Here is a 15,436-nt window from a genome sequence, read left to right as displayed (position 1 = left end):
GTTCAGCTCCCAAGGGTCCCTGGCCTGGGTCCTGCTGGGAGTCAACCCCTTCCTGAAGCCTCAGGCCATCTCAGGGACCAGATTGCAACGCTCCAGACCCTATTCTCCCCCATCAGTCATCTCTCTGCTCTCCACGAGGCAGGTCCAGCTGGCTCTCTGGACAGCCCACCTCTTCTCTCTCATGGCACCCATGGCAAAGTTCCACCCTACTACCCTGGAGTACTCAGGCATCCCCAGCCTGGGGGCTTCAGGGTTACTTTAGTCTAGCCAGTGACCAGCCTTGGCCCAGCCTGGCCCCACTTGTGGCCAGGATCACAGGCAGGGAGAGCCTGACATTCCACCCCCCACCCACCCACCCAGACTCCCTCCTGCTCTGTGGTTTCCCCTAGGAATTGCTCTCAAACAAATGAAATGTGGGTAATTACTGGGCTGGGGGCTGGACAGGCGGCCGTGCAGATGAAAGCGTTTCCTGGACGGTCTCTTCATTTGCATGGCATCAGAAGCTGCTCAGAAGGTGTGACTTTTCCCACAGTGAGACCCCAGCTCCTTGCACAATAAAGCCAGGCTGCTCACCCAGAATTAATTAAAGGGGGAGGGGAGGGGATGGAGCAGAAGAGGAGGCACTAAGAGCTGGGGGAGCTGGAAGGGAGATGTCTAGAGCACCTCCCCACATCCCCCATGTCTATGCATCAGGAGAGACCTACTCTATCCAGAGCCCCTCACCCCCATGGCAGGCCAGAAGAGACCCCATAGTACCCCAGCCTCTCTACTCCAAGGCTTCTCACTGAGCCTTGGAATTCCTGATCCACCTGGATGGCCTGAGCCTGAGACTTGTGGCTGCAACTCTGGAAGGCCCATGTGGTGGGGCAAGCCTTGAGTTGCCCTCCATGCAAAGGAGGTACCAAAGAACAGAGGCCCAGAGGGAAGAGGTTTCTGGGTTGGCCCAATAACTGGGCTGTGAGATCAGCCCAGAGCATCCTAAGAAAAGGTAGCAGAAGCAGCCAGAAAGAAAGGCCTTAGTTATGCTGACTGAGCCAGTTCTGTCCTCAGACCTACTGCCTCTAGGCTTGGGCTCTCTTGGGGGTGGTGTGATGCCAATCTCACCAGTCTACCTCCAAACCCATACCCCTCCACCCACCACAGGCCAATCCTCTTGTCCACACCATGAATGACCTGGTCTTCCTTCCTCCATAGCAATCCTTCCTCACGGGCTAGTCCTTCTGACATACCACCTGCTGCTTCTCCTCCTGGCCAGAGTTTGAGTTCTGCTCTTGGCTGGTGACCTTTCCTTCCTGGCCGATGCCAGTTCCTCTCCCTCTAGGGCCGATCTCTCCAAGGTCAGCAACCTCTCCCTGGACCATAGTCCCCTGGGCTCTTTTTCAGCACCTGAGCTCAGCACCTCCTGCTCCCAACTCTCTAACCAGATCTCCCAAAATTAACACTTGTTCCATGTCACAATTGTCAACACTAGCTTTGGCGGCCCCCCATCCAACAAACCCCTAACTTGGACCCTAGCAGCTGCTCTTTTTTTTCATTTTCTGGAGCCTGATACTCAGAAAGAACTAGCTCTGGCATCTCTGATCTGTCTCTCACACAGACCAAGGCACACAAGAAAGGCACTTTTTAAAGGACTCACTGAATCCATGTTTACAGCACCGGTTTTAGCAGTCATTATTTCTGATCCAGAAGTGGCCTGGGAAAGTGTTAGCAATGACTCCTATTAAGAGCCCAAGTCAAGATGTCCCAGGACCACCTAAGAGCCTCTTCTTGCCACTTTCCCTGCTTCTGTCCTCCCAGGAAAACCCCTCCAGTAACAGTGATGGGAATGCCTACAGGTACAGGTCCTTAGGTGGAAGGGAGGCCACAGTCAGAGCTGGAGCCTGGTTTGCTGAGGTAATGCAGGGGAGGGGGGCTGCTGACCCCTAGCAGGACTCACTCTCCAACACACACTTTTAATACTCCAGTTAAATAAATATTTCATTCAGTTAATAGCAACTAATATACAACCACCTCCCCCACTGACAACCCACCCTTAAAAGACCTGACATTAAGCCGTGGCCCTTTCCTCCCAGGCCCCACCTGGGGGTGCAGTGGAGCCCCTGGCTGCCTGGCCGGCTTGCCCTGCAGGTGCTGAGGTCTCAGGAGCACCTCTGTTAGACTAGAAAAGCCCCCCACCCCCAGGGAACCCCTGCCGGAATCCCAGTCTAGGCCATTCACCAGCCTTCCTGAGAGTTAAGAAGACAGACACCACAACCAAGTGGAATACAAAAATAGAGCCTCTCTTTTGTTTTAAAAAAACAACAACAAAAACCCAACAGCAAACAATTATCAACAACTAGAAACCGGGGCTTCCCCAGCTCCTCCCCAGCCTTCAGTAGCGCAGACCTCATCTTGCAGGAGATGCCCAAGATGAAAATCTCCGGTGCTCGGAGCAGCGGGGAGGGGCCCGGCAGGGCCTATCGGGGCTCAGGGGCCCAAGTCCTCTGGCTGCCTCGCAGGCTGCGCGTGAAGGGCGGGTAGTTGAGGAACTCGAAGCGCAGGCTCTGCTCGGTGGTGTGGTGGCCTCGGGGCAGCCGCTTCATGAAGTGGACCTCACGCTGGTGCTGCCGTGTCTTGGAGCCCTTGCGGGGCCGGCCCTTGCGGGTGAAGGCCATGTACCAGCCCTCGTACTTGGCATTCTGCAGGGCCGTGTAGTTGTTCTCCAGCACGATCTCCGTGAATACACAATCCTTGCCTTTGCCGTTGCTCTGCAGGTAGAGGGGCCAGACACGGTGTCACTGGGCTCTGTCCGGAGCACCCCCCCATCAGAGGCAGAGGGCAGGCGGTCCCAGACAGCAGGTGGGCACCCCAGCAGATGGCAGGGTGGGCAGCCCCACCCCCTGCCCGGGCACCCGCTCTTTAATCCCTCACAACCCACAGCCCACCCGGCAACTTCCTGTCCTCCTGGGCAGCAGTGACACATGGCTGTCTACGAAGGGGCTGGGCCCCGACACAGAGACGCAGAGAAGGGGCCCAGCCCGGGCTCTGCCCGCCCTGGCCTCTTGCCCACCAGTCTGGCCCAAGCTGCTAGAGCCCGTTTCCCCACCTGCCCCCTCAGCCCCTCAGGATGCCGGCCTGCAGCCCCAGGGCTGCCACCCTATAGGGGAGGGAAGGCCGGTGACGAGGTGCTGAGCCCCAAGCCCCAGAAGCCCAGGAAGCGGGGAGCTCGAGGCTGGAGAGGAGCCGTGACTAATAGGGCCATTTCAGAGCTCGGCCGAGGGGCTGGGCCTGCGGCTTACTGAACATTCCAAATGCTGGTACCATGTAATTGGACATAATAGCAAAGCAATTTGGCGATTTGTTAAAAAGATATATGGAATTTACCGACACCCCCTCCACAGCCCCTTCCCTAGCCTTCCTTCTTCCTACTTTGCCTTTATAGCTTTTCATCTCTCAAGCAGTTTCCTCCTCCCCCACCTCCCCGACCGCCTCCCCACCCAATCATTAGGTAACCCCAAGGTGGCCCTCTGTTTCTCTGCCCACCTTGTTGGGATCCTGCAAGAGCTCAGCCTGTGCAGCCTGCTCCCCAGGCCCCAGGCACCCCGCCTTCCTTCTGGGACCTCACCTTGGCAATCAACTTCCCCTTCTTGTTCATGCAGATGTAGAGGCCTGTCTCAGCTCCTCTCACTCGAACCCGGCTCCCAAAGGTATCTGTCTCCACAATGAGCTTTGCTATCAGGGAAGGTAGGGGGATGGTTATTGGCACATCTGGCCCATCCCAGGAGCTGGCCCATCCCAGGAGCAACTGCTCCAAGGGCCAGACCCCCAAGACATGGGCTCCAGCCCCAGCCCAGCTACTAATAAGCTGTGCAGCCCTGGGAAGGTCCCCTTTCTGGGCCTCAGGCCCCTCCTCTGGGTTTACAGAGGGGGATGGACGAGACATACATTGGACCCAGTGTATGAACTGGGTTCTGCAGAGGGGTTTTGGGGCCATCAAATTGAAAAGACCCTGTATAAAAACCAGACTAATGAATTTTATGTTGAGGCTTCAAGTAAAATTTAATTTGACTAGAATTCCACTATTAATCAAAAGATGTCTGAGGATTCTTCAAAATATTGTATGCACATGCCTCACAGATCATTACACACATCCGAGGTGCAGTGGTGACCTCCGGTCCTGAGGTCAAACATAAAGCACTCTTTCTTGTTTCTGGTACCACAGATTCTAACTCACAGCCTTGACCATCCCCGCACCCCACCCCTACTCTGCCAGAGATGAGAACAGCTCTTCTTGTACACACAGCCCAGAGCCTGCTGTGTCCCCAGAACCTCTGACAGCAGCTGGGAGGATGCTGCCTCTTCCCCACGCCTCCCAGTACCCCAGTCCCCAGCCCCAGTGTCCAGAAATCAACAACTCAATAGTCTTTTCTCTTTCAACTTCCCTCAGTGCTGGGCTTCTTACCCCAGTGACCAAACACTTTCTGTGGGTGAGGAGGGAAGTCAGGTGTGCTTGCCTCTCACTCTGGAGAGCCTGGAGACTGGAAGCTGAATTCTGTGCCTTCCCCCTTCCCTCTTCCCTTTGACAGTCAGCTTGCCACAGAAGCCCTGATCCCTGTCCACTCTCCAGACAATTCCTCCCTTTGAGGCTGTCACCAAGGAGGGAGTGGGGGCTGACTTAGCTGTTTGGAATGGGACCGAAGGCGCTGGGTCTCTGGCTCTCCCTCCTGCAGAGCTCAACATTTTTCCCTCCCTGAGAAAGAAGTTTGGGGACTCCCAGGGCGGCCTCCCAGCCTGCTCTGACCAGGTGGCACCTTCTCGATCCCTGAAACTAATGGAGGGGATGGGCACAGGTCAGCAAGGCAGCCCTCACTGCCCAGCCTGTGACTACCTGCCCCCCTTCACAGAAGCACGTAGCTGGGATCCAGTAACCAAGTCCCCAGTCTGGCTCCAAGTCAGCCAGGGAAATGCAGCTGTCACCTCCCCTCCCACCCACCTTCTCTTGGACCCAGCCAGTCTGCTCATCCCTCCTTCCAGGGCAAGAAGCAGCTACTTTTAAGGGCCAGGAAGGACAGTGACTAGAAAAGAGGGAAGAGGATCCCATTCTGAGGATTCTGGCCAAACAGGGCAGTAAGGATGGAATAGCCTGTCTGTCCCTCCCTGGGGCCCATAAGGAAGTAACTGGGACTTCCCCGCTGTTCTCCCCTGACTCTTCCATCCTGGCTGTACACCCTAAGCCTCTGGTCTTGGGCCCTTCTGCTCCTGCTCCTGCCCACCAGGCAGGAACCAGGGAACCTGGGAAGCCTCCTATACTTGCAAGGAGAGAAGTGGGCATCAGAACTCTGATGTCTGAAGATGAATTCCTCGATGGCCAGCTTAGCCTCTTCTTCCCTCCTCAAAACCCAAGGATGCTGGACCATTTGCTCCAGTGGAGCAAACCCAGGAGGAACCAGACATTCGTTTCCTTTCCTTGGAAGCTGAAAAGGGCAGCAAGCAGCCAGTTTGGAGGGACAAAGGGACGGTAGGCTGGCCCTGCCAGCCCAGCGGGGGAGCTCGGCCACCAGGCAGGCCACCCCCACCCCCACCTCCGAAAGCCCCCACTCTCCTTCCTGGATGGATCTGGGGAGCTGGGGCCGCAGTTTACAGCGGCTTTCCCGACCGGGCTTTTGGAAAGCTTAACATTTTCAAACCTACTCTTCCACCCCAGTGACAGATTTATCCCAGGAAAATTATGTCTCCTTCTCCAGCTTTGAAGGGAAGTTAGCTACGTCGATGCAGAAAAAATGCAGCGAGACATACTCGATCCCCCAAACTGGCTCGAGAAGAGGAGAAAGTATTCAGGAAATGTTAAAAAAGGTGAAAGTAAGAAGAGTTTTAATCGCTCTGCCAGACGCGGGGGTCTCTCCAGAGATTCATAGAGAACAATCTTGAACCTCTTTTTTAACATTTACAGACTTGCAACTCCTTTCAAACTCCACATCTGAAAAAAAGGCTCGTTCTTTTTCTGTTTTATATCATTCTTCATTTTTCTTCTTAGCTCTTAAAATGCCTCACCTTTTTATTACATTTTAATAGAGTCTTCCCCTCTCCTTTCATGCTTGTTTAACTTGGTCATTATTTAAAGGTTTTTAAACTCACAATAATCACTCTCTAAAAACAACACCAGCCACCCAGAGGGCTTGCTTTTCTCTTGGTACATCCAGGACTCTGGAAATTGGCCTTGTTTCAAGGCAGAAATATTGAATGTTTTAGAAATCAATCAGTCCTCAGCCTCTCCGCTCCGCAGTAGCTCCCTGTACTCACCACCCCACCGGGAGCCAGGAGCCCCGCTCTGACCGACTGCCTGGGTTCCTGGACAAGTAGAGCCGGGAGGGCCCTTTTCCTAGCTTAGCCCCCATGCGTAATTGACCCTCCTGATCAAAGTATTTAAAGGTTCACAGCACCCCCCAAGCTGGGAGAGCTGGGGGGATTTCTCTCCCTTCCCTTTCCCACTCTCCTTTTGTGGGCCCTGGCGACATATCCTCTTTCAAGAGCTTCCCTTAAACCTGGGCCCCCTCCCCCTGAACCCTCTGCCTCCACCTGCAGTGGGGAGGGGTATGAGAGGGGGAGGTGGAAAGGGAGATTCCTGGATTCATTCATCTGCTGGGCAGGGAAGGGGGCACCTGTGGGCCAAGTACTCCCTCAGGTCCCTTCCCCAGCCCTCTCTTCTCCAGCTGACCCCCAAGATGCTTTTTTGCCTTAACTCCTTCCCTTCTGAGCTGGGGACCGTGCAGGCCTCTGTCCTGGCACAGATGGGGCTGTTGGGTCCTGTCACAACAGGCCAGCGAGGGGGTAAGGGGGCACATTCAGCAAACTACCTTTACTGGCCACAGTGCAGCTCGCCTTACCGAAGGGGTCCCCGTCTTCTGCCATGGCGTTGATGCGCTTGTTGGCCAGGACCTGCACGTGCTTCCCGCTGGTGCGGCTGTAGAGCTGGTAGGTCCGGATGAGGCGGCGGCTGAGCTGATCCGTCACCAGGCTCTGCTCCCTCACATGCTGTGTAAAATTAGGTGAGGACTGAACAGTTACCTTTAGGAAATTGAAAAATACACAACACGCCATTATAATGCTACTCCGCCCAGGGGCCCAAGTGGCCCCCATCACCCGGCACCCCCCTCCACTGCCCCAGGAAGCCGGCAAGGGCTGGGGTCCCCCCAACATGCCAGCTCGGGCCACCACCCCCACCCAGGAAAGTCAGACAGACCCAGCCTAGCATGGATGAGCCGGGGATGGGGAAGGAGCTGGACCCACCTGTTGGGAAACACCCTGGGACTCCCGGCCAGCTCGGAACAGGGAAGCGAGCTCCCTGCCCAGCGCAGGCCCCCCGCCCGGGCCTTCCTAGAAGAGCAGGGCGCTTTTAAGTCGGGAGGCAGCGCTGCCCGACCCCTGACATTTATAAAGACAAATTTACGGAGCAAATGTTGAGAGCGCAGAGGGCCTAGACACCTGATTATTCGGCCAGATCCGCCGCAAGTCTCCCCTGAGAGCCGCGGAGAGAGTCCCTGATGCAGTCACCGGACTTCTAACAACGAACGCAACCCTAGCCCCGGATGCCCTCTTCCTCGGCGGCCAGGTGTGGCTGCCCGCGGAGTTCCCCAACCACCCCCACCTGGCTAGAAGGCGTGGGAGACAGCGCTGGACTCCGAGACTTCGGGGTCTAGCCTCGCCACTCACTGGCTGTGTGACCTTAGGCAGGTACTACCTCTCTGTTCCTTAGCTCCCTTCTCGGGGTAGTTAGGGCTGCACTTCTAAGGTGCCTTCCAGCCCCGCCACGCGACCATAGGGTCGGTCCCAGTGCTCCTGCCCGACCTTGCCCCCCGCCGGCCCCCGCCCGCCCGGGCCCCCGCCTCCGCGCGGCGCGCCTTACCTGGGCTTGGAGGCAGAGAACCAGCAAGTGCAACAGCCTGTGGGAGACAAAAGCGGGCGGGGAGAGAGGGGCGCGGGGTGAGCGGCGGGAGGGCGGGCGCGCGGCTCGGGGCGCGGGGCGGCGGTACTCACAGGCAGCTCAGCGCCGAGCGGGGACTGCCCATGGCGCGCAGCCGGGGAGCACGCACGGCCCCGGCGGGATCGCGCCGGCGCTCGGGCGGCCGCGGACAGACTAGCCGAGGGCGGCGGTGGCCGAGGCTCGAGGGCGGGAGCCCGGGCGATCCCGACGCGGCTCTGCGGGACCCGGGGAATGTCGAGCTCGCCGCGCCGCGCCGAGTGCCTCTGAGCCGCTGCCGGAGCCGGTGGCCGCTGGCTGCTCAGGAGCCGGAGCGGGCGGGAGGGTAACGGGCCGGCAGGGAGGGTGGGTAGGTGGGAAGGGAGGGGGAGGGGTGGGGGCGGGGGGCGCCGTACCGGGCGCAAGGGGGGAGCGCAGGGCGGGCGGCCGGAGCCCGCAGCCCCCGGCTGGGAGCGGGGGCCGGGAGGCAGCCCGGAGCGGGGGCGGGGCGGACCGGGGCGGGGCGGCCGGCGGGTCTGGGATTGGGGGTCTGGACGATGGGAGGGGTCTGGGGACTGGCGGGAGGGGCGGGGGCCGCCGGTGCGGGCGCCTCCCCCGATCCCCTGCCTGTCCCCTCGCGCGTTCTTGGGGTCCGGGCGCGCTGCAATGAGGGGCGTCTCGGGCAGCCCGCTCCTTGGAGTCCAGAGACCCTCGGCTGGGGCTTCCCGGACTGCCGGTGCTCCCGAGTCGGAAGATGCTAGGTCCCCACCATGGGGCCGGGTCCGCTTACGCCTCAGGCTGTACGGTGGGTCTCTGAACCACCTACTGTGCGCTTCGCCTGGGCCTGCTTCCTGCTAGTGGCCGCTAACGCTGGAGTGAATGGCAGTGCGCTCATCTCTCCGGCAGTGAGTGGGTGCGTGTGCGACGGGGACCCGACCCCCTCAGTCTTTCCGCTGAGTACCCCGCCATGCTGGTCTCGCCTGTCTCGGTCAGTCTCCCAAGAAGGCCCTGAGATCGAGAAGCATCTCCTTCCCATCCCGCCTCCATTATCACCATCACCACTGCCCCTGCCCGTCCCCTGCCCTCACTAGTCTGAAGTTTGAGAGGAACCATAGACACTTACGTGGGAGAGCCCAGAGGTCACTGGGAAGACCTACAGTGCTGCCCCACCACCCACCCAAAGCAGCAGGCAGAAGGGGCAAAAACAGCTACTCTCAGCTGCTTTTCCTGGGGAAGAGACGTAGATTCAGGTCACCCAGGCTTTGCCAGTCAGAGTCCCATTATTTGTGCGTTGAACAGGCACACCTACTTTTTACTAGACATGGACTGGTGTATTGTGTCACCTGTGGGGAAAGGGGACTGCCAAAAGGAGGTAGGGACTTGTCTAAGCTTTTTCCAGACCCTCATTGCTTCCTTCCATGTACCACGGTGCTTCTTTGGGAGTAACCTTGGTGGGCAGAGGTACCCTGGGATAGGTAACTCTGAGGAGCAGGTGGAGCTACTGATGCCCTGCCCAGCTGCTGCCCTCTCCCAAGACTTTCGCTACCCCACTGGCCCCCCCCCATGTCCTTGGGGGTTGGACTGGAGAGGTTGGAGTGGTGCCAGAAAGCCATTAGGCCAGACACAGTAAGCAGGCCCTTGTCCTACATAGCAGCACAGCCAAGTTCTGCCCACCACCCCTTCCTCTGCCCCATCTTTCCCAATCCCAGCCATAATGCTAACACTGAGCAGGGTCTAGATGGGAAAAGAGTTGGAAGACTTGTCCCAATGTCTCATCCCTCCCCAGAGAAGTAGACTCCCTTAGCCCACCTGTTACCCACCTCCAGGAATCTTTCCCCTTGGCTCACTCTTGCCCATACAGACCTCTAGGCAAGGGCCATGTCTAACTAGCTGGGATGCTGCAGCTTGTGACAGAGAGCTGGGCAGGGTTGTTCTGCAATTAGTATTCAATGAATGAATAATGGGGAAACTGGCTGAGCATTTAGACCTCAGTGCATGTGGGGCCTCCCCAAGGAAACTTGCCTTCACCACCGTCCCAACAGATACTAACCATAAGCACCACCATTTATTGACCAGTTGTATTTGCTAAAGGCTGAGTTTGCTCTGTCTCTTCTCAATCCTACTGGGAGGTGGGTCCATTGAAGGGAAAGAGGTGAGATGGGCTTCAGTGCCCACAGCCCAGACCAGCACTTTTCCTTCATTTGTGCCCTTCTGTCTTAGAGGTTACTAGCCACTTGTTGAGTGTCTACCTTCCCAGCTGCACTGCTTCAAGCAGCCAAGATGTTCACCTCCTTAACTTCATGCCCTGCACATAATAGGCCTTTGAAAATGTTTCTTTGTATGCATAAATAAATAAATGAGTGGAGAGATGGAGAGCAAGGATAAGAGCCTTCTCCTCACCAGGGACCCAGCCCTCTGAAAATAGTTTGTTGAGAACAGCAGGGAGCAGGACCTAGGCAGGGGTCAGGGCACCTAGCCCATCATTAGTGTGCATAGTCCTGGAGTTAACAACCTAAGTCACTCTGGGCACCTGCCTTTCCTTAAAGTGTAGGTGGATGCAGAAGTACCTGGCTCAGATGAGGGTCCAACCCTGGTTTGGAGCCCCCAGAAGGTTATGAAGGACTTGGGCTGAACCTCAGTGATATTAATCCACCTTCTTCTATCTCCACCAGAGGTGGGCAATCCAAGGCCTAAAAGTGTGGAGATCAGGGTTTGAGTCCTACACCTTAACCTCTACCAAGGGGCCTCTACTGGACCAGAATTCCTTTACATTTGGAGAACTTCCCCTGAACTGGACCTTCCTCAGTTTAGGGGATTCTTCTCATCTCCCCAAAAGTCGGTGTCTCTAGACAGAGGAGGGGAGGAGGAGCGCAATGGGGACACCCTACCCCACCCCCACATCAGGCGCCCAGTACTGCCAGGGCACACTCTCGTGAGTGACAGATGCAAATACTCCATCGGGCCCCAGCAGGCCGCTCTCTCCTCCCTCGCTCTCTGGCTCGCCTGCCGGCCAGCTAGCTCCTTCCTTTATCTTATCAAAGCCCCGTAATTACAATTGCTATTTTGTTTCCTCGAATCTGCAATCAGAGCTCCCTGGTCCTGATGAGGGAGCGCCTGTCAACCTGATCGCTGAATGACAGCCCAGCCACCTTTCCTGGCCGCCCCCACACTCCGCAAATACAAACACACACACAGACACACACACGGACACACACACACACACACTCCCTCGCCTCCCGCAAACAAACACACACTCCTAGCCAACACAAACGGCCCCTCTCCGCAAACACACCCTCGCGGGGACCCAAACACACACCTTCAGCCTTTTTTCCAAACGCATCTGTCACCTCCCCATCCCCCCCCCCCGCCCACCCCGGGCCCCTCAAATCCACACCAGCCGGCGCGGGCCGCCTAGACTGCCGCTCGCTTCAACGCGCGCCTCCTGCGCCCGAGCGTTCAAAGCGCCGCAGACCCTCCGCGGACCGTTCAAATGCAAATCGCCGAGACTGTGTTAAGGATTTGGAGTCCCGGTCTGGGAGTCTTCCCTCTGCGCCCCGCAAATACAGGCCTGCCCCTCCTCCAGCGATCTGCAAACCCCGGCGTACGGGCGTACGCCTTCGTCCCTCAGCGCTCTAAGGCCAAAGTGAATTGGCAGCGCTCCTACTGTGCGCTGAGGGGCCAGGAAGGGGGATCCAAGAGAGGTGGGGTCGGATAGGGAGAAAGAACAATTCCCAGCTCTGTCCGCGGGGCGCCCCGTCGGGCCAGGAAACTCCTGGACGAAACAGATGTGGATTGGGCCCCCACCACGGGCAGGAGCGCGCTTGGCGCCGGCCAGGGCTGCGGGGAGACCCAGTAAGAAACCAGCCAAGGCACTGACAGACAATGAGCGGTCAGCGGCGTCGCGGAGTGGCGGTGGGGGTGGTGGTGGTAAATACTGGGGCTGGTCCACACGCAGAGGGTAGATGGGTCGGCTGGGAAGGCTTTCCCCGAGAAATGACTTTTCCCTGCACTCAGCCAGGCTTCCGACCAGCCTTGCTGACTTATTCCCTCTTATTCTGCCTAAACTGCGGACGCCCAGACCACTCGCAGGGCACGTAGAGGCGCCTGCCCTGCGGCTCACGCCTGGAGCTCCTGGAGAGGCGGCGTGGGAAGCCGCTTGGCCACAGGCCGCTTCAACCTTGTCCACCAGAGGGCGCCAACTCCACCTTCCCCCACTATCTCCCGGCCCGGTGTCGCGGGAAGGGGAACGGTCCTATTCCAGCTGCCCCCACCCCTCTGGTTCCCGGTGGAAGCACTTCAGGAAAGTCCTCCTAGAGAAGAGAAAAGGGCCTGCGACACTGCAACACAGAAAGGGATCATCTTTCGTTATCCTCAACTTGAGGAAAAAGGGAGTTTCAAAATTAGACCTCTTTGCTCCTCACCACAGAGAGAGGGTAAACTCCTCCAGGGATGTGTTGAAGAGGGAGTGATTTTCCATGTTGTAGGGACACTCTCTCCAAAGTTTACCTCACCTGCCCCAATACCAGCCTCTTGGGGTTATCTAGGGACCTCTCCCACTTGTTCACTCATTTGCCCAGGAGCGAGTGTGGGAGTGAGTGGGCCTAGCCCCACCAGACATTGTTCTCTATCCATCCTCAGCATGTCTGGCCCCAGGTTGTCTCAGGAGGTAACCTTATGTTTGTTTGTTTGTTTGTTTGTTTGTTTGGAGGACATTGAGACATCGCCCCCCACCCCCATCAACACAGCTGCTGAACTGCTGACCCCAGACTTGGTCATATACACAGGTACATCTTTCTCTTCCTAGCACAGCAGCAGCCAAATCCCAGAACTACCTTATTTCAGGCACCAGAGAACCCCCACACTAGGCAGTGTGCTGGGGCCAGGAACACCTTAGCCCAGGAGGCTGAATCCCAGGGGCTCCTCTCTGCCCCCATATGCCAGGCCACCCGGATTCTGGTTTCTCTGTCACCCAATCTGGCCAGCCCCCTCCATCTGGCTCCCGGAATCAGGTTTCTAAGGGCCCAGACTGGCTCAGAGATGGGCTACAAGACTGGAAGGAGGAGCAAAGACTGGCCTCTGCCCTACCCCTCACAGGCCCTCTTAGGGCCTGAGCCCCCTCATGGGGCTAGAGATGCACATTCCTTGGGCTGCTTAAGCCCCATTATCTGCACCCCTGCTCATCAGCCTGAGTGCTGACAGAGGCCCAGACCCCTTGTTTGGATGCTGATAACCTCCTGGAATGGCCCTCCCCCACCTTTAGGGACTGGGAATGGGCTTGGTGTTGGGAGATCCTCTTTTAGGAAGGCAGTTAGGGCCTAGGACTGGGCTAGTCCCAGGGCCTTGGGAATAGCAGGATCCCACCCTCCCCCAGACCCAAGGCCACCCTTTGTGCTGCCACAGTGCCACCTGGTGGTCCCTAGGGGAATGCCACCCCAGCAGGGAAAGAAGCCACACAAATAAGTAGCAAAAAAAAAACTCCACACTTTATTTCAACCTTTATCCAAAAATGTAAAAAATATAAGAAATGTGTAGTCCTGAGCTTCAGATGCTGACCTCCAATCTCATAGGCAAGTGGGGAGAGAGGGTCAGGATAAAAATTCAGAGTTCCTCCCACTCCTGGAGAAAAGGGAAACCCCAGACATGGTATAGGATTAGAAAACCATTGCCCTGTGGAGAATGGGACCCCTCTCTTCTATCACCAGCCCAAGACCCCACCCATCCACCCCCACACTCCCTCTTCAACAGAGAAAACATAAAATTCTTGAAACTTGTGCAGGAACCTGGTGCATGGTACATGTGGCAGGCAGCTAGCTGACCTGCAGAGAGCAAACAAGGGGTCAGCATCTAGGCCCACACCTGCTCCTTCTGCCTGCCCCACAACTCCCGACTCTGCTGGGCATGCCTACCCCCAACTTACCAGGAAGGGTTAGGGCCTGCCTCCTTGCTTCTTAGCAGGCAAGATGGGACACAACTCAGCTTCCTCCTCCTCACTTCCCTCTTCTTCACTCTCTTCCTCAGAAAGGTCATTGCTTATAGTAACTGGTAGGCACACAAGCAATACAGGGAGGGAAGTTAAAGCCACACTCCCTTCATACCACATGCTATTTATTCATGCCCTGTGGCTCTAGGCTTGCGGGACCCTCACCTCCTAGAGCTTATGGTCTGTGGGAAAAACTTCAGATACTAAACTAGATGACAAAGAGCCAAAGGAGTCCACATCACTGGAACTGGAGAAGCTAGACAGGTTCCATAAGGAGAATGGCTTGAGGACAGAAAGTAGAGGACACATCATAAAGGGTCTGTATGGGAACTGCACTGGGAGATAAGGTTGAGGTGGGGCAGGAATCCTGATGGAGAGTCCACTGGAAGCAAGCGAGAAGACTTACCAATCTGGTGCCGCCCAGTGATTCGCACAGGGCCAGAACCTGACTTCAGGCGGAAGGTCACAGGTGGTTGGAGCTGGAAGTCATCCAAACTGAGCTGGAAGGAAAACAAGGATGAAGGCCTGGCCCACCCCATCTTGTGAGGAGTCCGTAAGTCCTCAATCCCTACCTCTCAACCCCATAAGGTATGGCCAGGGAACTCACCATAGGTTGGCAGGACAACTTTAGGTTGGCCACAGGGACTGCAATCTCCTGGTGGTCATGGTTCCTGGCCACAACTTCTACCACGTTACACTCATCTTTGGCTCCTTCGGTGAGGCAGAGCTAGGAAGGATACACAGGGCTTCGGAGTTTCCCCAAGTGAGGGTGGACACCACAAACTTGCCCAGCCTCAGAGGTCCCTGGATCACCTGGCCAGGGGAGCCCTCTATGCCGGGGTTAGGCGGAGGAGGTGACTCCCAGTAAACGGGGGAAGGGGAGAGACGCGGGTAGAGGACCACTGGTTGCCTGCTGAGGTAGAGCTATTAACCGCCAACCCCCTTCCTCGCCCCTTACCATGGTCAAAGCCAGCACGTGCTCCGCATCATCTTCTTCCTCTACCTTGAAGGTGAAAGAGCGGGTGTGGCCCGAGAGCTCACAACCTGTAAGAGATAACGGTGAGCGGTGAGTGTGCGTAAATATGTGGCGATGTTTTCACCGAATCCCGTTCACGTGCAGCCAGGGTCTGACCGGCCATTCACACGCCCACTTCTCAGGAACACCTGGAGCTCTCAGCCTGGGCCCCGCCTCGCGTATCTGGGACAGGGTCCCGGCCACCCGCTTCTGCTAGAGCTGCCGCATGCGAGGCCCCCTCCGCCCTCACGTCGTGCACCTTTCTGCATTTCTATTCCTCAGCCCTGCCTCCGACCGCCCCAGTACCACCCTCAGTCCCTCCTTTCCTCAATACCGAAGAAAAAACTGTCCATAGTGACCGGGGCCGGGACTCGCAGACCGCCTATAACCCCGGCACGAGTTCGGCTCTCCTGACTCAAAAACGCCAAGGCGGAGGCGGCGCCGGCGGCCATGCTGCAAGGGCCGTCTGTGGCCCCGCCCCCGACACGTACAAAGCCGGGGACTC

The 15,436-nt window shown here is 57.3% G+C and overlaps 2 protein-coding genes across 4 annotated transcripts; both read right to left on the bottom strand.

Annotated features, from left to right (window-relative positions):
• Positions 1-2,285: 2,285 nt before the first annotated feature.
• On the bottom strand, positions 2,286-8,230 carry FGF8 (fibroblast growth factor 8). The gene is made up of 6 exons (XM_032492068.1): positions 8,014-8,230; positions 7,883-7,919; positions 7,267-7,353; positions 6,864-7,044; positions 3,605-3,711; positions 2,286-2,747 (listed from the first exon to the last, which is right to left on the bottom strand). Exons 1-6 carry the CDS (start codon positions 8,043-8,045, stop codon positions 2,457-2,459), a joined length of 735 nt encoding a protein of 244 aa, XP_032347959.1. The 5' UTR covers positions 8,046-8,230; the 3' UTR covers positions 2,286-2,456.
• Positions 8,231-13,397: 5,167 nt separating this feature from the next.
• NPM3 (nucleophosmin/nucleoplasmin 3) lies at positions 13,398-15,427 on the bottom strand. Of its 3 annotated transcripts, XM_032491049.1 has the most exons (7): positions 15,266-15,427; positions 14,875-14,960; positions 14,524-14,643; positions 14,323-14,416; positions 13,854-13,975; positions 13,717-13,752; positions 13,398-13,552 (listed from the first exon to the last, which is right to left on the bottom strand). In XM_032491049.1, the coding sequence occupies exons 1-5, from the start codon at positions 15,381-15,383 to the stop codon at positions 13,863-13,865; spliced, it is 531 nt and encodes a 176-aa protein (XP_032346940.1). In that variant the 5' UTR covers positions 15,384-15,427; the 3' UTR covers positions 13,398-13,552; positions 13,717-13,752; positions 13,854-13,862. The 3 variants fall into 3 exon arrangements, with proteins under 3 accessions (XP_032346940.1, XP_006183000.1, XP_014413298.1); XM_006182938.3 differs by having other exon boundaries at positions 13,398-13,752; XM_014557812.2 differs by lacking the exon at positions 13,717-13,752.
• Between the last annotated feature and the right edge of the window lie 9 nt (positions 15,428-15,436).

Source organism: Camelus ferus, chromosome 11 (genome assembly GCF_009834535.1).
Source record: "Camelus ferus isolate YT-003-E chromosome 11, BCGSAC_Cfer_1.0, whole genome shotgun sequence".
Lineage (NCBI taxonomy): Eukaryota > Metazoa > Chordata > Mammalia > Artiodactyla > Camelidae > Camelus > Camelus ferus.
Note: the sequence above shows the minus strand (reverse complement) of the source record. Positions and strands in the feature narration are given on the sequence as shown.